Source organism: Lates calcarifer, linkage group LG19 (genome assembly GCF_001640805.2).
Source record: "Lates calcarifer isolate ASB-BC8 linkage group LG19, TLL_Latcal_v3, whole genome shotgun sequence".
In the NCBI taxonomy this organism is placed as follows: domain Eukaryota; kingdom Metazoa; phylum Chordata; class Actinopteri; family Centropomidae; genus Lates; species Lates calcarifer.
The window spans coordinates 19,021,567-19,048,641 of NC_066851.1; the positions used below are offsets into that span (position 1 = coordinate 19,021,567).

At 40.9% G+C, this 27,075-nt stretch overlaps 3 protein-coding genes and 2 long non-coding RNA genes across 5 annotated transcripts; all 5 read right to left on the minus strand.

Moving 5' to 3' along the window:
* Positions 1-209: 209 nt before the first annotated feature.
* LOC108902020 (uncharacterized) lies at positions 210-3,904 on the minus strand. The gene is made up of 5 exons (XR_001963991.2): positions 3,491-3,904; positions 2,760-2,823; positions 1,700-1,778; positions 1,002-1,051; positions 210-436 (listed from the first exon to the last, which is right to left on the minus strand). It is a non-coding gene; the product is annotated as an uncharacterized LOC108902020 (long non-coding RNA).
* A 454-nt stretch (positions 3,905-4,358) lies between these two features.
* Positions 4,359-4,893, minus strand: LOC127143578 (uncharacterized). The gene is made up of 3 exons (XR_007815134.1): positions 4,783-4,893; positions 4,573-4,684; positions 4,359-4,475 (listed from the first exon to the last, which is right to left on the minus strand). It is a non-coding gene; the product is annotated as an uncharacterized LOC127143578 (long non-coding RNA).
* An 896-nt stretch (positions 4,894-5,789) lies between these two features.
* On the minus strand, positions 5,790-9,376 carry LOC127143641 (uncharacterized). Its single transcript, XM_051078353.1, has 10 exons — positions 9,295-9,376; positions 8,798-8,915; positions 8,488-8,691; positions 7,921-8,259; positions 7,553-7,753; positions 7,189-7,310; positions 6,875-7,103; positions 6,578-6,756; positions 6,209-6,361; positions 5,790-5,892 (listed from the first exon to the last, which is right to left on the minus strand). Exons 3-10 carry the CDS (start codon positions 8,674-8,676, stop codon positions 5,790-5,792), a joined length of 1,515 nt encoding a protein of 504 aa, XP_050934310.1. The 5' UTR covers positions 8,677-8,691; positions 8,798-8,915; positions 9,295-9,376.
* A 393-nt stretch (positions 9,377-9,769) lies between these two features.
* Positions 9,770-13,635, minus strand: LOC108902031 (putative uncharacterized protein C6orf183). Its single transcript, XM_051078354.1, is given in 10 exon segments — positions 9,770-9,886; positions 10,219-10,371; positions 10,480-10,631; positions 11,208-11,289; positions 11,373-11,567; positions 12,217-12,330; positions 12,468-12,533; positions 12,535-12,579; positions 12,770-12,821; positions 13,496-13,635. Coding segments are annotated over 10 exon segments (1,116 nt in total).
* Positions 13,636-14,233: 598 nt separating this feature from the next.
* foxo3a (forkhead box O3A) lies at positions 14,234-25,593 on the minus strand. The gene is made up of 2 exons (XM_018703734.2): positions 23,386-25,593; positions 14,234-17,587 (listed from the first exon to the last, which is right to left on the minus strand). Exons 1-2 carry the CDS (start codon positions 23,956-23,958, stop codon positions 16,274-16,276), a joined length of 1,887 nt encoding a protein of 628 aa, XP_018559250.1. The 5' UTR covers positions 23,959-25,593; the 3' UTR covers positions 14,234-16,273.
* Positions 25,594-27,075: the final 1,482 nt, after the last annotated feature.

Sequence of the window (27,075 nt, forward strand, 5' to 3'; positions counted from 1 at the left end):
GTGTCAAAAACAGTCAAAAAAATGTCATAGTATAGCAAGGCATGAACATGTCAGAGAATACTATGTTGTAAAAAATATATATAATTCAAAAAGGGATGCTGTGAAAGACGTTAAAAATAACATAGTATGTCATGACAAACACAATTATTTAAGTGAAAATAGTTTTAATAAAAAAATTTTTAAAAAGTTTGAAATTTTCATTTAGCTGTATTTATTACATGCGTCATATTTACCTCTGTGAAATTTGAGAGATAATTATGTAGTAATTACAGTAGGTTGTTATTTTATATTGTTTCAGAGCCATTTCTAGTCATTACTGTGACTATAATAATAGAAAAAAAAACAGTAACAGTAAAACAGTAAAATATGTGATGCTGAGATGTATGATTAACACATGTTCTTGTCTCTGCAGGAGTAGATGACGGCAGCTGAAAACCTGAGGTGGATGAAAGAAAACAAAAATGTTACAACGCTGTTAATTAGATAACAGACCTCCACCATCTAACTGCTATAAACAGTGTTGGTTTCCTGTTGTTCAAGTGATTGTTTTTCTCTGTAGTCATGGGCACATTTTCCAAAGACTAAAATGTCTAACACCTGTGAGAACAGTCAACATCTTATGATACAATAATTTAATTATTAAACAAACAAATATGCTTAGTAGACATGTGCTCTTAACTACATTAACCCTAACCAGTTCTAATAAGTGTGTCCTTGTGGTCAAATGTCTGTGATAATCGTCGCTGTGATTTGTTAAATACTGGAATAAAATCATCAAATCAAGTGTCTTCCTAGACTTTTGAATTGCATTTCTCTGTTTTAAATCTGATGTTATACAAATCATTTTATTTTAAGAAAAATGACTCTAGTCTAATTAAAACTGATAAGTTACAGCAGCCTTAATTTGTTGCCATTTGTTCCAGACAAGAGGTTTTGAGGGTTTGAATTGTCAAACTGCAGCTGAGATAATGACAGTCAGACTGAAAAGAAGAAACACTGACCTTCTAGAAATGTCTTCACGTCTGTCTCTCTGTGATTTAATGGTTGAATCCTGTGGAGAAAAACAAGAAACATTAATATAAAGATGTGACTTTTAACACAACAAACTAAAAGCACACAGTTTCTGTCTGAACACAGATAGGTAAACAATACTAAGGAACCAGAGAGTGGAGTTGCTTGACACACAAAGACAGAAGAAGCTGCTCTGACTGGAGAACTGACTCCAGCAGCTCCTGATATTCACACAACAAAAGTGGATGGAAATTTGAACTAAATTTGGTTGATAGAAGACAAAATAAAGCAAAATGTCATTTTTCTCATGTGATGCTGCACTTAACAAGTTCTTAACATTTTTATGATTTACTGCACTAATGAGAAAGAGAGAGAGTGAATGAGACAGAGAGCAAAGAAACAGAGACAAAGGGAGAGAGACAAAGTGTGGGAGGGGGAGAACAAAAGCATGAAAGTGAGAGAGCAAGGAAGAAAAAGAGGAGGAGGACACAGAGCGGGGGGCAGGAAAAGAGAAAGCATGAGAATTAGAAAGTAAGAAAAAAGAGAGAGGGAGAAAGAACAATGGAGAGGAAGGCAGAGAGAGACAGAGCTGTTTAAATGCTTCCATTTTCTTTGAAATTCATGGACAATGTAAATAGAGTTTAATGTCAGTGCTCCGTGTTGGACAGTTTATGTAAAACTGAATTACCTGGAGGTCTCTGTCCTGGTCTCAAAGAACTTCTTCAATGTACAAAGACACTCTATGTTTGTGGACAAAGTGGTGACACCTGGAGGAAATAAAAAGAGAAATATATTTAAAAAAATAATGAAAATGATCAATACACTACTATCTATTCCTCATCACTACTACCTATTCCTCAACAGTTTAACCATAAAAAAACACAAATATTCAACATTACAGCTGAACTAGAATTTTTTTCAAGCTTGTATTTAACACAAAACAATAAGGTCTCAAGTCACAACAAACAATTCTCTAATCAGAAATGTATATAACAGGGAATTAGTGGATGGGTATGGACAGATTACTACCACAACGCTACAAAATGACAGAGGCAAAAAACTGAGTCGCAAAATGGTCACAATGATATGCTTAACTGCCACACTGAAACACAAAATGACAAAGACACAGGACGATGCAAAAACAACCACTAAGAAGCTGACCATAAGTAGATGTAAAACAGGCAGCTATAGATGCAAATCAATGCAATCACACTACAAATAGACTCAAAACGATCACATCGAAATGATTATCAGCCATCAACTGACTTAAAAAGACCAAGACAGAGCACAAAACTGCAAAAACCAGTAAAATGTCCGCAAAGTAATTGTAAAGACGTGTAAACGGAGTTGTAAACAGGCAAACATATTTCAAACGACCGCCAGGTAGAGACGCAAAATGATATAAAATGAACACAAATAGCCACAAACTGGTGACAACTACATGATAAACCACTATAAACTGAGTTAAAATGAACAGGGTGGAACACAAAATAACAAAGAGACACATAATCTTGGCAAAGTGAAAACAAATACAGACAGGTATTTACACAGACTGTCTAGGGAGAAAGAGTTTGTCGTGAGAGAATTAGTGAAGAGGAACCTCTTGCGAACCTGGGAATATTGTTCTAGCAGACTGTGAGTTTAATGCTAGAGATGATATAGGATTCTACTGTGCTTCACTACAGAGAGCTGCGTCCACTACTCATCAACACATTTTTTCAGACTGGGATAATCTTTCGTACACATACCTCTATAGTCTGTAAAGTGAGAGCTGCTATTTCCGTCCAGGTTGCGACAGCAGAACAAGCAGACCTGGAAAAAACAAGTGCAGCAGTTGGAAAAGGTGTTACACTCATAAAGAAACTAATAAAACAGAAATAAAAACTCTCTCTTCCAAAACTTAAACAGTGCAGGAGAACTCGACAACAAAACTAAACAGTATAAGCCTGACTTAACTGTAACAATAGATAATCTTGGCTCATACACTGTAGAGGGGCACGGAGTTATAATCTGGTTTTAAAGCCTGTATTTAATTTTAAACTGTGCCCAATCAAGTATCAAGTCACCACAAATTACTAATGACCAAAAAAGCCATATAGGGAATCATGTAAAATGACCACAAAGAGACAAAAGAGATCACAACCACATGCTAAACCGTCCCAAACCGACTTAAAATGATGAGGAGGGAACAGAAGAGCCGTAGAATGTCTGCAAAGTGACTGCAGAGTTGCAAACACACTACCAAGAGATGACCACTGTGTTATCCACAGTAGGGCCCCACAACTAATGCCACAAATATGGCTGAAATATGATTAAAAGACAAGGTTAATGCTAACACAATAATCGGTTAGCTCGTTAGCCTTACCCTCGCGCAGCTAATGCTAGCGCACAACTCTACTAGGTAGCTGTTAGACTTACAAACGCCTAGCTAAAGCTAATGCTAACGCTGGCCGCTAATTTGTTAGCTTGGTAGCCTTACCTTCAGCGTCCAACCTCACTCGTGTTGACAAAAACAGCTCCAGCATCCTGACTTCTTCAGTAATGAAGTTCTTCACAGCGCTAACAAACCAAGCGACGACTCAAACATTAGTTTTCCCCGTAGTTTGACTGTTTTTTCCGACCATTTCTCCACCGCTTGGCTGCTCTCCTCTCCGTCGTCGTTCGAGGCCAATGACGTCACACGCCAACCAACGTCGGTAGACGACACGCTGATTGGGCGGCTGATACTGCTCCGCCCATCTCACTTCTGATTGGTTGGAACAGCGGATGTTGTTTACTCAAAATGAAGACTGAGAAGCGCTCTGAGGTGCCAATCATAAGAAAGAAAACTTGTCCCACCCTTTCCGTAAACTGAAATTTAAATTGCAATTTGAACCTCTGCCTGTGTGAGACACATGATAATTCACAACAATTCTTCTAATTTAGTCCTAATGTATTGCTTACCAGGCTGCAGTAGGAACTTGTTCAGGTTTAAAATCACATCTTTACAGACATCACAAGGAGCGTCTGATTATATCTATATAACACACCATGTTGACTTTATAGTACTAAATGTGATTCACTGACATTCACAGTTTTATTCCCAACATAAGTGCATACCTGGGATCAGGACAAAGGTCAACTCCTGAATCCAAAACAACTTTGGGTTTGCTGGCTCTTTCGGTTGTGAAGAGGGACTGACGAATGGATGGGATGTCGTCCAAAAGAGAGCTTAGACTGTAGTAATATGCAACAATCTGCGCTCTCACACAATACTGAGATATCTGTGTGGAGAATCTGTGGAAATATCATCAGACATAGACATCATATCTACCTTTAACATGCTCTTATCTAGAGTGAGGAAATAAACTCTTATGAGACGGGTTGTGTATTGTCTTGTAACAAAAGGAATAGAGCTGTTTTTCATGCACGTACTTCTTGAGAAAGTCGATTATGAGGCTCCTTTTGATCTTCACTGCTTCCTCCTGCAGAGTGAGAGAAATTAATTTTACTTCATGGGCAGCCGATCACATTTATCATCCTGCTCAGCCCCCTGGAAATCTACCACTGCATGCAACTCACTGGGGTTTTTATAAGACCCCCTACGGCCTGTTTCTTCTTCATAAATGAATTCAGCATCTCATCACGCAGACCCACTTTTTCCAGCTGGATGGACACAAAGGCTTCCATCAGCCTGGAGTAACAAACAATATTCTGTTTATTAAAGAGCCAGAAAAAAAAGCGCTGTTAATCATCACCAGAGTAATTTGTTCATCAAGTGAGGAAAATTACCTCTCCTTGGCAGTGGTGGGAGTTCTTGTTGAGCCTTCGGAACATAAAGAGTTAGATTTTTCCTGCCGGTTGTCAGTGTCACCCCGGCGTTTGGAGTCAAATCTTGTTGCAGATTTTAAGACTTCTTCACTCTGAGAATTAATTGAAAAAACAAACTCAAATAACCTGCTATTTTTGAAGAACTGTTTGTTTATGTTAAGCATGAACAAAAGCAGTGGTGGACAAAGTATTCAGATGCTTTACTTAAGTAAAAGTCCTGCATAAAATCTTACCGAAGTACAACATTTTCAGCAAGAATGTGCTTCAAGTATGAAAAGTTAAAGTACTTGCTCTACAGAATAATTGCTTCTGTTAATGTTACACAATTATATTTTACATTATTAGACAATTAGTATAGTATAGTCAATAAAGTATAGTACAGCCTCAAAATGAAATTTGTGAAGCAGAATGAAGTTCTGCTTCACAATTATTATTATTATTTTTTTTATTCTTTTGTGAAACATTAGATAGTTTTTTAAATGAAACTAGGTGAGATGTTTATAGAGGGACTGTCTCTTCTTGGTGGAGTTTCGAACTGGTCTGATCTCTGAAATACAACAATCTGGCTCCACTAGACACTTTTTGTGAGAGAGACTGAAGAGAGTCTTTAATCTTTAATAATGAGTAGGTTGACTGGTCAGCTCATCTGTCAATATCTTCTCACCTGTCCAACTTCTCACTGGTTGGACAATCACCGGTGTTACTTTAACAAATCAAACTTAAGCACAGTGAGTAAATGTACTTAGTTACTTACCATCACCTCAGCTGATGATGTCATACTTTCTGCCCAATAGCAAAGACAAGCCACTTTCACAGCACTTATCAAAGCGTTCTTCTGTGTAACCTGACAGGCCAGAGTCACCTGGAGGTTCTCAATACTCTGACTGTTCATAAGCTATGAGGAGATAAGAATAAAAAAAATCTGTTCATTGTTTTATTTTCTGGCTAATAAGCTCCAAAGCTTTAATTCAACATACATGAATAACTGCCTCCTCTGAGCTGAAGCTAAACCTCCCGATCTGGCTCTCGTCCAGTTCCTGGATGCTCAGAGGCAGGTGGGATGGCGTGAACCTGCAGCAGACAGTGCACTTTAATTCCCTTTGAAACATACTTCAGTGCTCTTGTAGAAAATCAGAAATAATGGAGCACATGAGGAGAGGCTGGGGCTGAGAGGTAAAAACATGCAGACAGTATTTCTGGATTGCCTGTGAGACAAACCCTCATATCTGTACGGCTTCTGATGATTAGCCACAGAACTCTTTAGGCTTTAATATATGGCTGACTTTGACAGGAAAACAGTGAGACAAAGTTATTTTTTAATCATTGATGTAGAAAGTGGTAAGAACTGAGACCAAAAGAGTTCAAGACATGTAGTGTGTTTATTTACCTGTCCACAGAAGTGTCATCCTCCAGTATCGCTGTGATAAAAACAGGCCTCTGGTCTGTTTGGTCTTTCTGCTCAGCAACTTCAAACTGCACCGGCCTCAGATACAGGTGGAACTCATCGAAGCCGAGCTCTGAGGCCACATTTCTGTACAACCTGGAAAGAATTACTAAGTTACAGCTTGACATGATACTGAACTTCATTAATTACTTAATGGATGTACAGTAATGTAACAAGAGACAAGATTTTTTTGGCCACTTTAAGGAGTTCTTATGCATGTTGGCTTTACTTTTGAGCCAAAATGTAAATTTGATAAAAGTCTCTTAAAGGCTCTTTTGGTTTAATAAAGATTAAATTAAAATAAATAATAACTCTGTCAGATGTGCCGTCTCAGAGGCTGACTCCAGCAGGCGATGGCGGATGGTGACGAGCTCCAGCAGTTTGGAGAAAGTTTCCACTGCATACAACTGTTTCTTTCTTCCCTGCTTCATGTCCTTCTCCTCTGTAAAGTTTACTAATGACAGCCCCACCTTTTGGACCAAAACTGGGTCCTGAAAAAACACATCTGAGAACAACTGGGGGTGGAGGAAAAGAAACAAGTAACAAGAGCTGAGTAAATCTGTCTCATTCCTTTTGTGTAAATATATTTGGAAAGAAAGGTAAACCTACATCCTTCTGTATCTGAGAGCTGTAGGAGGCCCCAGGTGAAGCCAGGTTGTTCCAGCTCTGCAGGGCCTGCTGCAGGAGTTTCTGCTGCAGGACGAGTTTGTCAAAGACACTCGTGGCTCTGTGCAGCTGACAGAGCTCTGTGTGAGCCTGGATTAAACTGTGATACACTGCAGAGGCCAGGCAGAGAGACGGGTGAACCTCCAGGAGGAATACATTCATCAGTGCAGGGCTGCAGACAGGACACAAGCTGGTGAATAGGTATTAAGATCCCAGAATAATCAGTGGGACACCAAATCAGGGGCAGCTGAACTTGCCTGCTGCCTCCAAGTGAGACCACATGTTTGGGAATGTAGTTCAGAGGAAGACCATAGTCATGAGTGGAGCCTTTATGATCGTCTCTCCAGATACGTTGCAGGTACTGTCGCTGTTTTTCAATCTGAGACAGTCCAAAACCAAAAGATATTTCAGTTCGTATCACATATGGACATGTACCAAATCTGTATATTTAAGATAATGGAACCAGTTGTGCTTGAAAAATTACTACAAGTTAATCAATTATTAAAACAATCTAATATTTTTTTCAGTCAAATTGTTACCTCTGTAATTCAAACAATAAAATTCATATATTTGCATCCACCCATAATTCCCCTGCACCTGAACAGTGTTATGTTTGTTCACCTGATTATCCAGAATGTTCTTGATCAGCTGCTGGTGACTTCTCAGGCAGTCTATCTCAGCCCTGTAGGCCTGAACAAAGTAATCCTGGTCCAGGTCCAGCCGTGGCCTACCGTGCATGATGTCAGTGATAACTCGTGCCAGTGCAAATCTCTCCTCTGTCCCTGCTGCATGCTGGTAGACTTCATAGTAACAGTTTAAGAGCTGGAGAAAACAAAGATCCACAAGGTTACAGCTCATACAGGTGCACTGCTTTTTATTTCATGAGGTTGGGTAGCTTTAAAAAGTGAAACAAGGAAGCAAACACATAATCACACAGAAAGGTCCAGAGGACAGTGACACACAATACTGCTCTTCAATTATCTCTGTACCTGTACTTTGTTCTCCAGAAACTCTGTCTCACATGTCCACAAGTCGAGAAGCACCGCAACTCTGTCGACGTCCACCCCAGCCCAGGAGTGGACAGCTGCTGTTGAGGTTGAGGTGAAGGCTTCCTCAGCTTTTCCCATTTTCTCGGTCCTGTTTCTCTGGATGAAGTGTGAGCCGACTAGAAGAAGCTCACTCTCCAGTTTGTCCAGGTCCTTCAGAGCAGCGTCGTACACGATGTAAAACCCTCTCTGGTCCTGAGTGTGGACGAAACCTTCCTCAGCGCTGTAGAAATCATGAAGATTCTCCACCTCAGCAAACTCCATAAAATCTGAGCAACAAACCTGGAATATAAAAAGTTCTATACTGTATTAATGCAAACAGGTGATATTATGAAGGTTGTGTATTTTTACACCCTTTATCAAAGTTTTTTTTGTTCATACTCTATGATGACAGCTCTCTCTGTTCAGAGAGTTTACATGTTGGTGTTTAGGTGACAGTTTTTGGCTCATAAGTTTTCTTGCAATTTTTTAAATGGTAGAGCAGTCGAGTTTGAATCTGAATATCTGTACCTTATAGTCGACAGGGGTGTTGTGAGCATGCTGGAGTGAGCTCAGACCTCCTGCCTCTCCTCTTCCTCCTCTGGCTGCATTCATCCAGCCTGTTTCCTCCGCTGTCCTGCACAGCTCTCCTTCCTCCAGCTGCAGACCTGCCAGGTCAAAGGTTAAAGTCCTCTCCACAGAGCGCAGGTAGTTCAGCATCCCAAGAGACGCACGCTGCAGACAGGAGCAACAAAGATCAATACTAAGCATCTGCAGGAGTGAGAACATTCAAGGACAAATGATCGAGCACTAAATATGATATTTATGTTGTTTGCTTCACCTGGAGTTCTCTGAGTTTGAGATGACGCAGGTAAATCAGAGACAGGTAAGCTCCTCTGGTTACGATGGGATCTGAGGCTCCTTCCTCTGAACTGTCATCCAGACTCAGAAGCTGCAGGCTGTCCTCAAAAGAGTAGCTATGTTTTATACCAGATTTATGTGTTTTATGTTTCCAAGGTGAATAAAAACATGTCTGGAACCCACTAAAACAGCAAAGTTGTTCATTTATGTTTTGATTTGTACGAACTTGAACTTATAAATCTCAGTGTAGTACAATCTCAACATTTTTTTATTAATCAATTGATTTCAAAAGCAATGTCAAAAGCTTATTTCAAGCTCCCAAAGACCAAGGTAACATTTTGAGAAAACCCAAAAAGATAAATACAAGAGCATAAAAATGTTGAAAACCTTCACATCAGAAGCAGAAACCAGTTCATGTTTCTCATTTTTATTTTATCATCATATTGTTGCAATCTTCTTTGCATAGATAATACACACCTTTCGTTTGCTGACCTCGGACTCTTCAAACTCCTTCTGTCGTTGCTCCCTCTGTCTCTGGATGTGGATGAATGACTCTGTGTTTCCTAACAAGACAAAATGTCACATTTAATATTTTGGCAGTGCAGAGGAAAACAAAGACATTGTTCCCATCTCTCCGAGCAGAAAACTGGATGATGCATGCCTGAGTTGAACTTGCAGCGTTGTAAATACTCGTCCAGATCTCGGAGATCTTTTGTCGCTTTGTCTTACTGCTGTGTGAGACAGATGAGGTCGGAGAGGAGTGAGAATCACCAACATGAGCAGCGTGGTCTTTAAGAGCCGCTGCGACATGGAGAAGATCAGGGACCTGATCAGATACACAAAGTGTGAGATAACTGGGCAACTGATACATAGCTAAAGTCATGTAAAACTATTGTGCAGATGATAATTATATGTCGCAGCAGTTACACAGACTTTAAAGGAGACATGATGTTCATGACATGTTCACCTGAAGAAAGCTGCAGTGCATCCTCAGCAGCTCGTCCACAGATTTTTTTTCCTTCAGCTTTGTAATGAGCTTCTGCTGCCATGGATCCCGCCTGGGTTTCACCTGAAAAAAACAAAATCCAATCAGTCATTACCTACTGCCCTGCAAAAGAAAAATCATCCTTACACATAAAAAACTGGCTGCACACACAAAGGGGTGCTATTAAAGCCTGAAAAATGAAGAAGAGTGGTTGAGAAAGTACTTTGATAACAGGGTGGATTAAGGAGTGGTGTGTGAGAAATAATGATTATCATCCATGGAGTGAAAAGGGGAGATTTGCTGCATGAACAGGCACCACGTGCCCACCTTTAAATATAATTATAGGATGTAGTATTATTGAATTAAGTACATGGTGTGACAGTTTGACCTGGGCTTTATCAGTTATCCTCTCAAACCTGAATGAAAGGGATCCAGTTGGCCTCCTTCCTCAGAGCCATGCTCGCGCTCTTCCTCCCCCACTGGCTCTCTTTGACCTCTGTGCCATCGTACTGAGGAAATGTTTTCATCTGCTCCTGTTGTCTGAAGATTGATCTGAACTCCCTCCACACCTGGAGAGACAGAGACTCAGTTTCAAACATAGCTGATGAACAACTTTAACTTTAAAAACCTGGATTGTGTTTGTGTGTCATGTTTTGTAGTCTATCAAACCACATCACCATGCTGAACAACTCCATCTCATCTGCAGTGGTCCTGAGCTTCCTAGTGTCATATGACAGATGGAAGTAGGTGATTAATGACTGCAGCTCAGGTAGAAACTCCTCCAGGTGAGCAGAGTGCAGGGGAACATTTTCTGCTTGTCCTGAAACTCCTGCAGTCGAATGTAAACAGATTAAAACAGTAGTATGAAGAGATGCATTTAACCAGTTTGTTTTAGTACAGCTATATTTGTGGTAAACTGTTAATACCATTAATAATGGTTTCTCTTATTTTTGCCCTGCTAGTAAGAAGCCCACAGATCTAATACTTTGATACAGAGAAAGATTACTTGTAAAATTTAGTCTCAATATTCATTTCTACTGATTATGGTCACTAGAGCACCCACTGACCTTTTGCTTAATGCCAATTTTAGGTAAAGATTTACCCTGACAGCTGTTTTAGCCAAAGGAAAAACAACAAAACAAAACACTCTGATTTCTTTGACATTTTCTGTCAATAATCGTGGTCTTCAGGTGGACCTTAGCAAGAGCAGCTAACAACATAATCTCACTATGAGGTCCAATGATTATCTGTTCTGGGACTCATTATCCAGTCATCTGATATCTTGATATCTCTGAAATTTGCAGAGCTCATTCTTGCTCCACAGGGGATAAACCCTTTACATTAAAATCACCTCCAGTGTCAGTATTTCAATAGATGTTTACATCAGTGTTGGTTTGGTTCTCACCATCAGCAGGTTGAGTCTGATGTAAAGTTTTCTCCTCCTTTTCTTTATCTTTCCTTTCACAGGCTGGTATATAGTGCAGCACCTGTTAAAAAAGTTTAAGCTTAATTAAACACCAAACACCTTGGATATCATAAACAGCTACTTTAAACTGTCTGTGATTTTTACCCTGAGGAAGTTGTGGATGGTCTGAACAGAGTGCAGATGACAGACCAGCCACCGGAGGTAAATGACCACATCGTCCTGAGTGAGCAGGTTAGTGAGGTTTCCTCGACCGGTCAGGATCTTCTCTCTGCTCGCCGACAGCCTGCGAGATCTCTGGACAGCATCCTCGTACTCACTCGTCAGATATGACACCTGATCCTGAGACAAGACAAATCTGATGTGAAAATGACAAAGCTGAAACATCATGTAGAAAAAAAGCAGAATCATCTCTTATTCATGTAAATAAATCAGCTAAGAAAGCTTCATATATATACATTTCAGTGATTTCTTCTATTCCAAAAGGGTTTTTTTTACGATGTTTTTCATCAGCAGTAGATATGAAAACTTATTTTTGCAATTAGCTTCTTTTTTTCAGGATAATAATCATATTCATAGAAGCAACACACAAAAGAAAAATCTTGCTTTGCTGTGTTTTATTTTAAATTAATAGATTTTACTTCCAGTGTTAAGAATTTTAAGAGCCAAAAAAGTGTATTGCTTCTGTTTTTATATGTTTGTTTGTATACTAAGTCATACTACGTCTGTATGGCCCAGTATGACTTGTATGTAAAAATGTATGTTTTTCAAGGCTATGTTTTTTTTGTCTCACTGCCTTTGTTTACACTTCCTAACTCTCCACATAAAAATATGAACACGTCTGCAGTAGCAGAAAATGAGATGTGACACAAACCAATGCAGTTACACATTTAAGAATGATGACTCTCCAGAAGAAATCTTCCTGAGTCTTCATGTGTCATTTCTGAAGTGCTAGCAAAATGAGACTAAGGTTGTCTTTTCATGTCGTCACCTTGTAATGAGGATAAAGCTTCTCAATGACACTGGTGTGGCGGCAAAATCTCCTCCATCTCAGCATGAGCAGATATTTGATCTGAGCCAAGTGATATGATCTGTCCGTATAAAACTGTGGACAAAACGACAAAAAAGGAAATAAGTTTAAATTACTTTCCTCTCGTATCTTTTGTTACCATTCTGTTCGACTGTGTATCAGTTCTTTTTTAAATTAACTTTTATGTGCAGGAGTGTTTTCACTGTCTTCACCTGGTGCAGGAGAGGAGGCAGACTGTCAGGTGTGTACTCCAGACTCAAACAACTCTCCAGCTCTCTCCTGCATCACATCAGCCTGAGACTGAACCGGCAAAGCTTCAGCCACCTGCAGCCAGGAGAAGTTAGATTAGATTACTGGTAAATTAGAAAAAAAAAATCAAGTCCAGGTTGATTTTTAAACTTACACATCATCCAGAGCTCTGTTTTTTTTTTCATGGCCTAGAAATCGACAAATTAATTTTCTTTATCCCCCAGACTCTCCTTGATAAAAATAAAAGATGGATTTTTGGTCTCACCTGAAGCCTCTCCTCAGCGCATGTTCCCTCTCCACACGGAAGAAGGAAATATCTTTTGGAGTGGAACAGAGCTGAAACAAAACTTAAAATTCATAAAAAGCTCTTTGCCAAACACTTGCTCTGGTATGACAATAGCTTATAGTGGCCAATGTTAGCTAAACATAGCTAGATATTGTTCTTTTTTTAATTACTGCATCAGTTCTCTGATTCTGACTCTTATCTACTAGTAATGTTTTAATATTTACTCTCATCCCAGATTGTAAGTTGTGGCCACTTTGTTCAGCACAAGTTTTATGATCTCTTTTTAAACGAATCTACAGGAATTATGATGGTCTACTTTGGCACAGACATATAAAAATATTATGCTCATATAATAAATTGTATCTTAAACGCTTTCAATTACATCTACTCTTTCTAACCCATGGAAAAATCCAGAATCTGAGTATGACACTTTTATAAACACTTTTTGTTTATAAGAACAACTGTCACAAGATGTCTCCTACGTCACTGAAAAGTCTCAGTCAGCGTACTGGAGGTTTATTTTCATGTCAATTCATGTATTGGACCTGACTGGCCTCCAAACCAGTCGTGCTTCTACATACATGTCTTAAAAACAGATTTAAGGTGAGCACAGAGAAACTAGAGAAGTAAGTTTTAAAACAAAGACTAAAGAATTATCTACAGCTGTTATCTGACACACGACTGTGTATAAAATAATCACAACACCTGTATGATTTGGAGATGCCAGCTCTGAGTGGAAATCCATTCTCCTCTATTTCTGCCCTGAGTGCTGAGAGTTGCTGCGACAGCTCTGCCTCCACCTGCTCCACTCTGACAGAGGAGGAGACTCTGTACACGTCGCACATGGCAGACCTTCTTCTCGTTCAGGATCAACACATTTAGAAACTGGAAAAAGGTTCAAACATTTAGTAAAATACACCTTGTTTGGTCCTGCTAAATCTCTGCCTCCATGTCTGCTTGTTGTGGTGTATCCATGGAGACAAACAGGTTTCCTCTCCCATTTCCTCTCCCTCATCTGGACTCTGACAGTGACTGTATTTGACCTGTAGAGGGCTCTAATGTTACACTGGAGTCCTCCTGTTGTCAGGATAATATGATGTCAGTGCTGTTGGGCTTTTCAGATACTTCCCACTGCAACCATAATTTGTAATATACAGTGCATGAATGATAAATTATGCTCGGTGCAGCAGTTGTTGTTGGGCAGCACATACCTCAGCAATCACAGCTCCTGCATTCAAAAACCTTGAATCTTGAGCAGGTCCATTCCTCTTGGATACAGTGTGTGATTGGTTCTTAGCTCATGATGTGATTATCCAATAGCAAATCACCTCCACAGTGCCTGCAGAGTCAAGTCTGCAGCTGTGCAATTCCTCTAGGGACTGAAATGAAAAAAAACAAAAAAAACACACACAAGGTATATCAAAAACTCAGGCAGATATTCAGTGGTTCTTTAAGCTTTATTTACATGCACCATCTCTGATACAACCAAGATAGGAAATGGAATTACAACTGACAATGTCAACTTGATGTCTCTTTTTTTGTAGGAGCAATAGGAAGAAATGGAGAATGGATATTGGCAGTGAGTGTTACTCAAAATTAATGTAGAAAAAAATGAAGCTTCAAGTCAGTTTTTTGTATTTTGACGATGAAATCGTTCATGTGAAGCTACAAAAATTATATCTGGAAGCACATTTGTGCAGAATTTATTATTCTTGAATCAGAAATTAAGCCAAAGGGATTAGATATTTCTGTCACATTAATGTCAGTTAACTGTATGGGTATGTGACATAAAGATTTTCTCAATAACTCTAATAGAGGACACAATTTTGTTGATTCATTCGTCGTCTGTACCGATCAATACCCAGCTGAGGTGGTCAAAATGCAGGCTGGGTTTAACTGACCATTAAAACAAAAGTGCTTTTACACAGCTCTATCCCACTAAACATGGGGTACAACATGCAGGCTCGCAATTAGAGAGAATTAAATAAATAAAACAAATGCAAATGTCATTTAAAATGATCAAGTTAAATTTAGCAAGGAGGCAAAAATTCTCACAAAAAAGTAACCTTAAAAAAATCCATCCTGCTGTTCCTACAAAAACTGTGCTGATGTTGATTTTCTTTTTTTTTTTTATTTTGTCCCTACACCACTGGTTCCTAATATTTATACACTGTATATCCTCTTATTTCCACTTATTTAAATGCAGAAATATTTTGGCAATATTTAAAATACTGTGGTTGTTTCTTTCTCAAATGGCAAAAATGGCTCTAAGATACTATACAACCTCCTCTTACAGGGTTGGAAACAATATTTTCCCCAGCACCTGCTGTAGTGCTGATAACAAAGGAGAGGCTACTAATGACGCTCCATCTGCAGCCACTCCCTGCTATCTTCTTATTTATAGCACCAAGATCTCCTTCAAATTAACAAACACCAAAATATTGTAGTAGAGTGCTGTGGAGTGTGGTTATTTGAATCCAAATAGTCCTAAGTGTTTGCTAATGTAAATGGTGTCAACTAGAGCTAAATCATGTCCTTAGTTCTGTCCTAAACTCTGTATACTGAACAGTACTTCCAATATTGCAGTTTAAGTGGAAGAGGAGGACGAGGGAGGGGAGGGGGTGTGAAAAGGGGTCTGCAGCAGAAAACACCATATCATCAAGACTTCAGTAATGCACCTTTTCAGAAGGAACAGAATTCACAGTAATGTCACTAAAATCACAGGGTAAAATTTGCTAAATAAAAATAAAACATTACATACAAAAAACCACACAATGTAGATCAGTTCACATCTTGATAACATATTAACCTCTACAGATTGATATTTGGTGCATGACTTGGTGCATCAATGGGAAAAAAAAAGCTTTTCGTTAACATTTGTTTTAAATCGGTTTAGTCCATTTAGGCTACGTCTCTCAAAGAAACTTTAAAAAAAACACAACAGCTTGTCAAGTATCCTCCACTGGAACGTAATAATGTAACATTCTCTGCAGCTTTTTTCTGTAAACAGGCTGTCACCCAACAACGGGCTGACAGCTGGTTTGGCAAAAAACGTTGGTTTAGGTATGAAAGGGTGTGAAAGAGGAGAAAGCAGGGTGAAAACATAATTCATCTTCAGTTTCATGTTATCACTTTGTGATACGAGTGATTCCCTGAGACTAACACGAGTTGATGCTTTTCATATAGTTTTAACAAAATGTCCTGTACTTCCAGTCAGTACTGTTGTTCACACCACCCAGGCATTGATCTTTTTAAAGATTTTTTTTCCTCCACTGTGAAGACACCATTGTGTGTCTCAGACACTTAAAATACAGTACCGAACTTAATGCCTCACATTAAAAATAATGGAAAAAATACTACATGAATACACTTTAACATACTTCCTTCCTTCTAGTTGCACAATGCAGAACAACGAAACCCAATTTACACTTTCCCCCACTTCTTCTTTTTTTTTTAACTCATGCTGAGTTCTGACAGAGCTTCTCAGCTTGGGACCCAGCTTTGAGGGGAGGTCTGTTTGGAGCTCGAGAAGCTTCCTGAATTCCTGTTGGCGTTCTGGGCGGAGGTGAGGCGAGAGTCGAAGCTGAGGTCCAGGCAATCTGCGTCCATCAGTTCATTGCGGATGATGGAGTCCATGTCACACTCCAGGCTGCCATTGAACACGTCGAGGTCCAGATCGGCAGGAAAGCGGTCCTGGCCGGACAAACCAGAGCCGAGCTGCATAGAGGCGTTCTTGCTGGGAGACTTCAGATGCGGCTGCTTGGCGTCGGGGTGACCGGCGTCGTTGTCAGAGGTTGACAAGCCAGCTTGCCAACTAGGCACTGAAGAGCTTTGGGCCTGACCTGCACTGGTGTGGTTCACCAACATGTGGTCTTTGCGCAGCAGCATGGCGTTGCGGCGGGAGTTTTGCAGGGCGATGGCGGTGCTGGCCTGTGACATCAGCGGGTCGGACTGGGTGAGCATGACGTTGCTGTGGCTGTGGGAGTCCAGACTGAGCAGATCCTGCAGGGTCTGATGGTCGCTGAAGTGCGAGATGCAGGAGAAGGTGGTCTGCTTGTTCTCCTGAATGGTCTGCATGGGTGACTGCCGCAGGCTCGTGATGGACGGCGGGCTGAAGAGAGGGTTTGGCCCGTAGCTGCCAGAGGGGCTACCCAGACTGCTTCCTGAGCAGCTGAAGGTAAACACTGAGCTCCCCTGACCGTTTGCTCCGTCGTCTTCCTCTCCAGGAGGAGGCTGCTGGGATGCTGTCAGGCTGATATTGTCCAAAAGGTCGTCCATCAGGTTGTCGGAGAGCCCATCGTTGAGGTTCATGGTACCTGCCAGGTCAGAGAGCCCTGTGGGCCCTGTGGACGGGGACATGCTGCTGGGACTGGAGTACAGCATCGGGGAGAGAGGAGAGTCATCATCAGGCACCTCGTCCAGCTCCAGGTTGGCCAGGATCGGGGACAGACGACCGCTGAGTGTGCTGGCGTTAGAATTGGTCCGGGAGCGGAAGTCTGTCCAGGCGTCTAGCTCGTCACTGCTGCGGGAAGTTGGACTCCCTGTCCATTTGGACAGGCTGGAGGAGCTCTCAGAGCTGCCATCCTGAGCGGCCTGCAGGGAGGCTTTCTTCTTCGTGGCGCGTCCTCTGGCTCCTTTGATGTACTTACTGTTATCCATCGATACTGCCCGTCGCCGAGGAGCTTTGCCTCCTTTCCCACCTTCTGGGTTGACCATCCACCAGGAGCTTTTCCCTGTTCCCTCATTCTGGACTTTCACAAAACGACTGTGGAGGGACAGATTGTGTCGGATGGAGTTCTGCAATAAAATGGATGAAAACAATTAAATGCATGTTCACTTTTAATTAAAACATGAGTCAAAACTTGATCCCTAAAGCACTTTGGAAAATATAGTACAACATACCAATGATTTTACAGCGGAACTAAACAGATTTTACACACAAAAGGCAGTTTATTAGTCATGAGGAAAAGTACTCAGCCTGCACTGTAAAACCAGTTGTTTAAACTTTTCTGTGGTTTTGGAGGAGCTTTGTCAAGTCTGGGAAAATAACCCTGAAGACATCATCTAGACGTGGGCTTGGAGACAACAAATATTTAACAAAAAGCCTCTGAGAGATGTGGCTGTCTACCAGAGTCTGATGAAAAGATGCAGCTGATTGCTTTACAGGAAATGTAGTCATAGTTTTATCCATCACCAGCTTAAAAAAAACACTGTTGTCAGTAAAGAAATAGAGATCTGGGAACATGACGACATTACTTCAACAGGACAGGAAACATGAGATGGTCAGACAGATAAATGTGTCTAGCTAGCTCATGTAAACTACTGTTAAGTGGAGGTAAAAGTGAAAGTGACCACACAAGAATTGCTGAATGTTCCCTGGTTAGACAGAAATACTCTTGTTGTGTTATAACAGCAAGTACAGTGGGTCAACGTTAAACCAGACAATCACTTTGTAAACTGATGGATGTTTAAAACCGACAGTTTGGGTAGTGGAGTTTATTCTTGATCTCCTTCAACACATGGGGTTGTGGATGTAGAAATTTTGAACTCAGATGAACTTTCAATCTCTCCATTTAAGCTAACATTGAGAGGAGGTCCTTAAAGCGCTCAGACAATTCAAAGTCTGAACATCTGCAATTCCCTGTCCGCTAGAGAAACTTGTGATGCAATCAAAAGCTTCAGGACAGTTGGTGACTGGACCTTGTGGTTTTCTGGGCAATGCTAACACAGCTAACTTGTTTGTTTGTTCTCATGTTTGTTGCCCTGTTGGACTTATTTTTAGCAGTGCTACAAGATCAGGCCTCAACAATGAGCTTGGTCAATATAAAAAGACAGAAAGGACGATGGAAACTACGAAAATGAAGATTCACACTTTCAAACTATGCTGAAATTTGTCGGTGTATGTAGATTAGGATCAGAAATGATTATTTTTGGCCACTGTCTGACGGTAGAAAATAGAGACTATTAACAGGCAATGCTGAACACCCCCATCCTGAACACCTCCTAAAATAGAAAACCAAAGGTTTTTGCCATTAAATCAACCATTAAAACCAAGAGCTGCAGTGTCTTATAAGAGACACTTTTTCTTTGCACCTCACACTGTGACCTATTTCTGGCTGCTCTGAAAGGTCTACAGGATTTCCCTGGAGATGTTCCCAACCATGTACAAAATTAAACAGCTGGAGCTTGCACGGCTGGCCCCGCATTAAGACACACTGCAGTAACAGAAGGAGAAACTCTGCAGTGATCTCTGCAGACCAAAGGCCAACTTCGCCGGGAGAGGGTCCAGCATAATTCTCTTAAGCTTGAATTAACTTGAGTAAACCGAGGTCCTATTTAAATCCATCTCTCAGAAGATTAAACTAATCAAAGAGTAAACAAGCTCAGCTACACAAGTCTGCCCAAATAATATGGACCTGTAGAGGCAGCTGTGGAGGTATTTGCTCTTCAGCCACAGTTTTCCTCTGAATGCGATGAGTCAATGGAATGACCCACTGACATCAAACTTACAGCAAAGCCTTCGCTTAAAGCCAATTAAAGGATTAGGTCAACTAGCAAACACTTTCATCACTTACAACAACAAAACACATGAGACTCTAATAAAACTCAGGTATCCAATAGCTCTTCTCTTTCTTGTTTTCACCCATCATGAGTTAGTTTTAAAGGGAGCTGGTTTTAATCAGCCATTCAGAATTAATCAATGACCTCCTATGTAGAACAAATTACAGACTTTAAAGGATAAGGGTGGTGTTTTTGTATATTTTTCTTATTGTTAAATCCCCCGAAAAGACAAAACCCAATGTGTCATTTCATCATTCTGGATTCCCTTAACTGTGGCACTCAGTTCCAAGTACACTTGAAGACGTAAATCTTAAAAGAAATGGTTTAACACTTTTCAGAAAAAGGTTCTGTAATTCCCCAACACAGTTTGTAGAAAACATCACTTAAACAAGAGAAAATAGTGCATTTGTTGGGGACTATTTTCAGCTGTGGATTTAAACACAATACTGAGTATTCATAGCAACAGGATGGTGTATGTAGGATCAGCTACATGTAGCCTACAGTCAGTGTCCTTGTTCATCATAATGAGGGAGCATGTCATCCATTTATCAGGCTTTGGAGACACAAACAGTACATGTAACTAAGATCAATTCATTGTTTTTGGTCTTTTCATGGGCTTTCAAACCCTCCATACTGCTTCTCACTTCAACTTCAGCTGGAATGTGCCCATTTCTATTAGCTCAGTGTATAACAGGAAGGCTGAGCTGATAATTAGAAGCAGATAATTCTCTGATTGTTTGATGAAGAGTGCCAAAAAGATGAAGAGAGAACTCCAAATGTCACAGGAGTGCAGGTGTTGATAAAACACACGGGGGGAAGCAACTCACAGTGTTTGTTTGGTTTTAATTTTCTTCATTTTTCTTTTGCCAGCACCTGTGACTAGGCAGGATATGGATGTTTTTAATATTTTCACTTTCGCAATATGAATATATTTGAGAACAGTCATCCCTCAGAACATGTTTGCTTTTAAACACCACTTTGCTGATTGTCCTGTGTTTAAATTTCAGTAAAAACTATCTGTCTATCTGAATGTATTTCTAATTTCCCCCTAAAAGCAACTTGGCCAATATTTGATGTTTTGTTTTTAAATGTGGTCTTTTAACAAATTTTCTTGATTCCCTAATATTAATAAAATTATGTTAAATTGTGCAGCACAGGTTCAGGCTTTAGTCCCAATACAAATTCAAACAGCTTATGATTAACTTTGTCGCCCAGACATCGGGTGTCTGCTAATCAGAGTCAAAACAATTTCACAGAAAAATAAGCAAAAACTAACTTTGTTTAAATCACTTTTCCAGCAAAAATGCCCCAAAGTTCATAGTTACATCATCATTTTTGACTCTGGGAAACTGGGAAAGACTTTTCTTTTTATTATTTTCTGACATTTTATAGATTAAACAATGAATTGAGTGAAGATTTAAATGATTGTTATCAAAAATACTTCTTGTAGTTGCAGTCTTTTTGCCGATACTGAGGTACTTGTATGTTACTGGTGCTCTTGCTTTCAAATTTTAAATCTGTTCATCAGTCTCAATACATGGAAATCACTCTAACTCACTGAGACTATGTCACATTTTAAAAATACTGTGGTGCAGAGATTTAACCATGAGTGACCAAACTGTAAATTTCATGACAATGATAAAGAAACTGTATTCAGCGTGGTTCAGCCCTGTTTTGAGCCGTGACAAGTTCTGACTAATAAAAATTAAAACAGATGTTTTTCCCAAGAACTGCTTTCAAATGAAAACAAGCAAGATATCAGATATCACATTTGTCATCAGAGCCTGGACCATGAAGGCGAACAGACACGTATGCATAACAAGCCAAACATTGCAACATGCTAATTATCCCATGACCACAATAACAGCCAACACCTGTCCTGCTCAGTCTGATGCAGTCCAATACAACAGCCCTGTGATAAATAAATAAACAAACCTTTGTGACACTGGCTGTCAGAGAGGTTTTGATTCACCTCTGTGGTCATTTACAGGGCCATAAATTGTACTGTCACTGTATTGGATTGTAATGTGCTACCGCCAGTGGATAAACCAGCTGTTACATCTTGCAACATGACACAGCTGAGTACAATGTCATGATACACCTCAGAAAATAACCTCAAAAATGACCACAGAATTCAATCCTGTTCTCTTTTATAGGCTGTGGAGGCTATTTCTTTATTGTAGTGCTGCAGAATTTGAATAAATGACAGTGTACAGGTGTTGCTTTTACCTCCTGTATACCAGTAAAGGCTGAAGACTGTGCTTAAAGATATACAATAACCTGGGCTGTGAGTGCAAAACACAACATTCCTGTTATTTTCTGAATTTCTAGGAGGACTGTGAGCCATGTAGGAGGTAAAACTAGCAGCCATGACTCTTAGAAGAAACAGCTAGCGGACAGAATTTTCTCCATTATGCTTGAGAAAACAGTCAAACGTTCTGAGCGCTGCACAGGTACATACAGTACGAGCCATACAGCGTTTAAAAAGATAAATCACAAAGAGCAAACTCCTGCCTTCCCCTCCCCCACGCAGTCACAGCAGTGCTGCAGCACCCTTTGAGCAATGCCTCGTTCTGAGCGGGGGACTGGAGCAATGCCAGTTTAGCCAGAGCCAGATCCAGAGAGAAACACTGAGCTTCTCTCACACTGCTACACATTGACCTACATAATTTATAGTCAGCTGATTGATTCTTGTGCCCGGGCCACATGAAAAGACAGTGTGGCACACGGCGGCGAGTGGTGGTGGTGGTGGTTGGTGGGGGGGCTGAACTGTTGGATGGTCGTCTATATAGGAAGCAAAATATTTAGTTTGGATTCACAACAAAGAGGATTTTTTTAAAAAACCCTCCTCATGTTGGAGCTACAGATGATGCTCATTACTGAATCTGGTGTTATCCTTTTTTTTTAAAAAAAATGGGAATGAGACGTGTGACAGGTCTGGATTTACTGCCCCCCCAGGTCCAGCTGAGGACATTTTTGCACACAGCCCCTCGTGCAGATGACCAACCTTAAAGCTGATCGCTGAATGTCACACAGCTACAAAGCATCTCCTTGGAAATGCTGATGTCAGCACTTCTGAAAACCTCTAACATTAACCCTTTCCTCTGCAAAACCCGCTTGTCTTGTCTGCAGCCACTGAACGCATCTGGTGGCAGAATGAGCATCCAGACATGAATGAAAACCGGCCGCCACTAATCTAAAGTATTAACTAACCAGCTGATTCTGGTGCAGATTAATCAGATATTAGCATCAATTTGTTTCCTCGTACAGATTCCTCATATTTCACACTCTTAATCCCCCATCATGTCACAGCAACATGAAAAAAAAAGCAGAGTCTTGACCTTTACTGTAATTTCTTCATGAAGAAACTCCCTGGAATCAGCCTGCATCCCACATCCACAGTTGTGCAGGATTACAAACCTATTTCCAGAGTTTTTCTACCCCCAACCCCCCTTCTCATCTAAATCCTGCAAAGCTCAAAGCTTTCATCAGACTTGATTCCATGACAGATGAATTGGTTTTCCAGGCCTGTACTAATCCTTAAAATCAAACAGAAGCAGGGCCCCGGCTGAAGCTTGTAAGAAGCTCCTGTGCTGCAGTGTGACCAGTTTGTCTGAAAGTGAAATTAACTTTGCATTGCCTGTTTAGAGTCTCGACTTTCATACCGGCTACCTTGTTTTTAGTGGATTAGTGTGTACTCTGATTTTCTTTCAGGTGCGTGACTAATAGTGTGTGTAATTTGATGCACATACTATCACAACTGGACCCTTATATTTTGACAGGACCATGTGCCAATCAGGCAGCCACACGGTTCCCTGATTATCTGCACTGACATCCAAATATGCATCGAAATAAAGCTAAAAATATAACCGCAAAAATCATCCTGTATGTGCTGGTATCTGCAAATATCCCAACCTGTGTTTGTACCCTCCTCCTCCATCTCTACATCAGCTGTAGCTGTGTGCATTGTGTGTCTTTACATGGCCACAGTATGGTCTTTGTTATGATGACAGCACCAGCATGTCACCGCTCACCTTCCAGCCAGCGGAGCTATTGCTGTCGCCTTTGTCCTTGAAATATGGCACAGACCTCACCATCCAGTCATAGATTTGGGACAAGGTCAGCCGTTTCTCCGGGGAGCTCTCGATGGCTTGGGTAATGAGGTCTGCATAGGAGTAGTTGCCCCAAGCGTTCCTGCGGGAGGAGGACTTCCTCAGCTGCTGGGACGCAGAGCCGCCCAGAGCCGCGGCGGGAGTCTGCGCGGAGGAAGGCGAGCCGTCGGCGGCCTCCTCCTTGCAGGGGCCGCGCTGGACCTCCACGGGCTGGGAGATGGAGCCGCTGCTGCTGCTGCTGCTGCTCGACTCCCGGGGTTTGATAACGCCGCCGCTGGCTTTCTGAGCGGCGCCGCTCCCCGCGCTGCTGCTGCCACCCTCATCGTCCTCCTCTTCGGGGATTACGTCAGTGTCATTTGTCCCGGGCTTGCCCGCACCGGACTCCGGACGGGGCAGGGGCCAAGTGCAGGACCGCGGCCGCTTCTGGGGCTCGAAATCCGGATCTATCTCAACGTTTAAGGGAGGCTCGTTGCCGATGCGCGGCGCCTCAGCCATGTTAATCGCAGTTTCTCGTTCGCTGCACAAAGGGTTATAAAATCACTCAGGTCGCATTCCATCAATGTTGTGTGCAGGCTTCGGGGACAGTTTATTTACTATGCACGGTATGCAAATGTACAGCCTGCAGCCCAGTCCCAGCACGTGTCCGTCTATCTGTCTGTCTATCCGCGGCGCGCACACACACACACACACACACACACACACGCAGGCAGATCGGGGGGCTGACCAGCATTAACAAAACATTTGCCTTTTCTCGCGCACGGCTCCACACCCTGACCAACATGCAGTGCAATTTCTCGAAAAAAAAAATGTGGAGTTAAAATAACGAGGAAGAGTCCGAGTCAGAGAGTCTCGGAGGAATCCAAACGGCGTTCCTTCACAACGAGCGCCCGCGTCCTGCACCGCGATCCTGCGACGTGCATGCCAAAAGAAACGTGAAAATTACTTCATCTAATGCCACCACATCGGCTTTAACATCCCGTACACAGCTGCCATCTTGACTATTTCCTTTCCCAAGTTCTTTATCATCCGTGCAGAGGGCTGCCAGTCGCCTGAGCAGTGCGCTGCTGCTGCTGCTGTCAGATACCATCAAGGCGGAGATTGCCTTCTCAAGGCCCTGCAGCTTTTTCTCTTTAAACCTCCTTCCAAGAAAAAAAAAACTGGACTGCTTGCTAGAGAAATGTGGCGAGGCACAAATCCGCCTTCTCAAAGACTAAAAAAATGCTGCTGCATCCTGACTGTACATCTCTGGCATCTTGAACAGGCCAGCACGGTTTCCTCCGTGAGGCCAGCAGCAGCCTGCGACGACACTTCATTCAATCTGCTGCTGCTGTGGTTGGCGCAAACGCTCCGAGTCCAAGTGAAGGAGGGGGAAAAACACACGATCCTGCCCCCTGGACTGCACTGAAATTAAAGTGACAGTGTGGACATGTCCGCTCAGCAGTGACATCACTCCCCTGTGTCTTTTATGGACAGAAGATTTAATGCAAATGCTGCAAAATATCACAGAACCTGCTGAGTATTAAAGTAATAAAGTACAAGTGACAATACAAGTACTTACCTGACCTGTGCATGTTGAAGATTTTCTGCAGCATTACCATCAAGTCTGGATGCAGAAACCAAAACCAAGATTTTAGAAAAACTGAGGTCACTAAATTTCTATTTATTTTTTTATTTTTTTTAAGTCTCAACATGTTGCCGGGAATAAAAATCTACTGGATTAATACGGAATCCTCTGTTATTTATTTGTTGTCTTCAAAGCTGCTAAATTAAAAAAATACTCGAGTCTTAGTTAATTTAATGGAATATAAAATAATACAGTCTTTAAAAGAGACGGTAATTCATACAAAGTAAAACTGTAAATTGGTTTGTCAGGCAGCTGCTGTCCTCCATTCAAAAGTTCAGATATTTCATTTTCTAGCATGAAACATGAAACCAGGCTGCTCCTACCACTGAGGACGCCCACGTCATGTCCTCTGTATTGTGTCTGGGGGGAGTTCATTCCACAAATACAACACAAATGCTGGGGTCTGAAGGATGATTCTGGTGTTTTTTAGATTAAATATGACCATTTATCTACAAATTTATTAAGTTAAATAAAAACAGAACTCAGGTTTTTAGTGGTACTCCCTCTAGAATTATATTCTGGCAGAGTGTAGGAGGATAAAACCTACAGAAAACATAACTAAACACTTGAATCAATCAGTAAAAAGTAAAGAAAACTGATTAAAATAATCACTAAAAGTGTTTTTTCTTCACTGGTTGCAGTGGTGTCTCTGAGGATTTTGTATTTGACCTCAGCTTTTGTAAAATCCTGGTTATGGCACTGTCTGCAAAACAACAATAAAAAGCTTTTCCAAGTATTTCCTAACGAGGGAAAAGAGATTTAAACCAAACAGTTCTCATTACACAATAACAAGCAGACACTGTAAAAATATATTTAGCTGACTGACATTTTTTAAACTCACCTGATGTGAAAGTTGAAGTTCATTTAAAAAAGTGAGCAACTGGCCGAGAAATAACTAAATATAACGTGTATTGATTGACAACAGGATCATATTAGTGTCGTAATTTTACAAAATGATGTTGTCTTCATTGTTTTCAGGTAAAGTTTGATTGAAAACTGTTTTGTTAGATGTTATATATTACAGTAAAAACAGCTCATTGCCTGAACAAATCTGATCCACATGTATAAACAGGTGACAAATTAAAGGAAAAGCTGACAAATGAGTGGAGAAACAGGACGACAATGAACTCATGAATCATTCGCTGCGGCCTTCACAGTCACAGTCACCAGACCTTGACCTAATTTAACACCTGTGGGAGACTTTCAGCGTGTTCGACAGCTCGCTCCACCACCATCAAATGAGGGAAATATCTTTTGGAAGAATGATGCTCCATCCCTTCAGCAGAGTCCAGAGACTTGTATACACACACATACACACGCTGATACTAGAAGAAATATCCTCATGAATATCATAATACTGAGATCTGAGTGAGACAAGCTGCTGCATTACTATTATATAAAACCAAAAATCCACGATTCCAAGAAAGCCTGACTTGACCAGACAGACTACACATAATCAGTTACTTAACAGTGCTGGAGGTTGTTGTTTGTCGTTGTTTGTTGTTCTTGTTGTCATGTGAGCCGTAGCATCAGATCAGTAATAATGTAACTGTTAACCTCACTGACAGTGTGGGCTGATTATTTCCAAGAGCACTGATGTACATTTACAAATAAAAAACATAAGTTGAATGAATGAAATTCACACTTGAACAAACATATAATCCTCAATTATGAAACTGCAGTTGATTTTTTTCTTCGCTTAAATTGGATTGCGGTGGTTTTGAGGTTTAAAGTTCCTGAATTTCATGACTCAAATGAGACTCGGTTTTTGCAAAAATAACATCAGATTCCACTAAATAAAATGTCACCAACTGTCTGTCTGCACTAATAACACTTTTGTTTGCACAGGAGACAAACTTTGAAGTTTTTTTTCTCACTTTCACTTCCCACACAGTCCCCTGTCTTTGCATTTGTAAGGCAAATACTGATTGTTTTAAATGAAAAAACAAAAGGGCAACCAGTTAAACATCAACCAACACCCACACCCA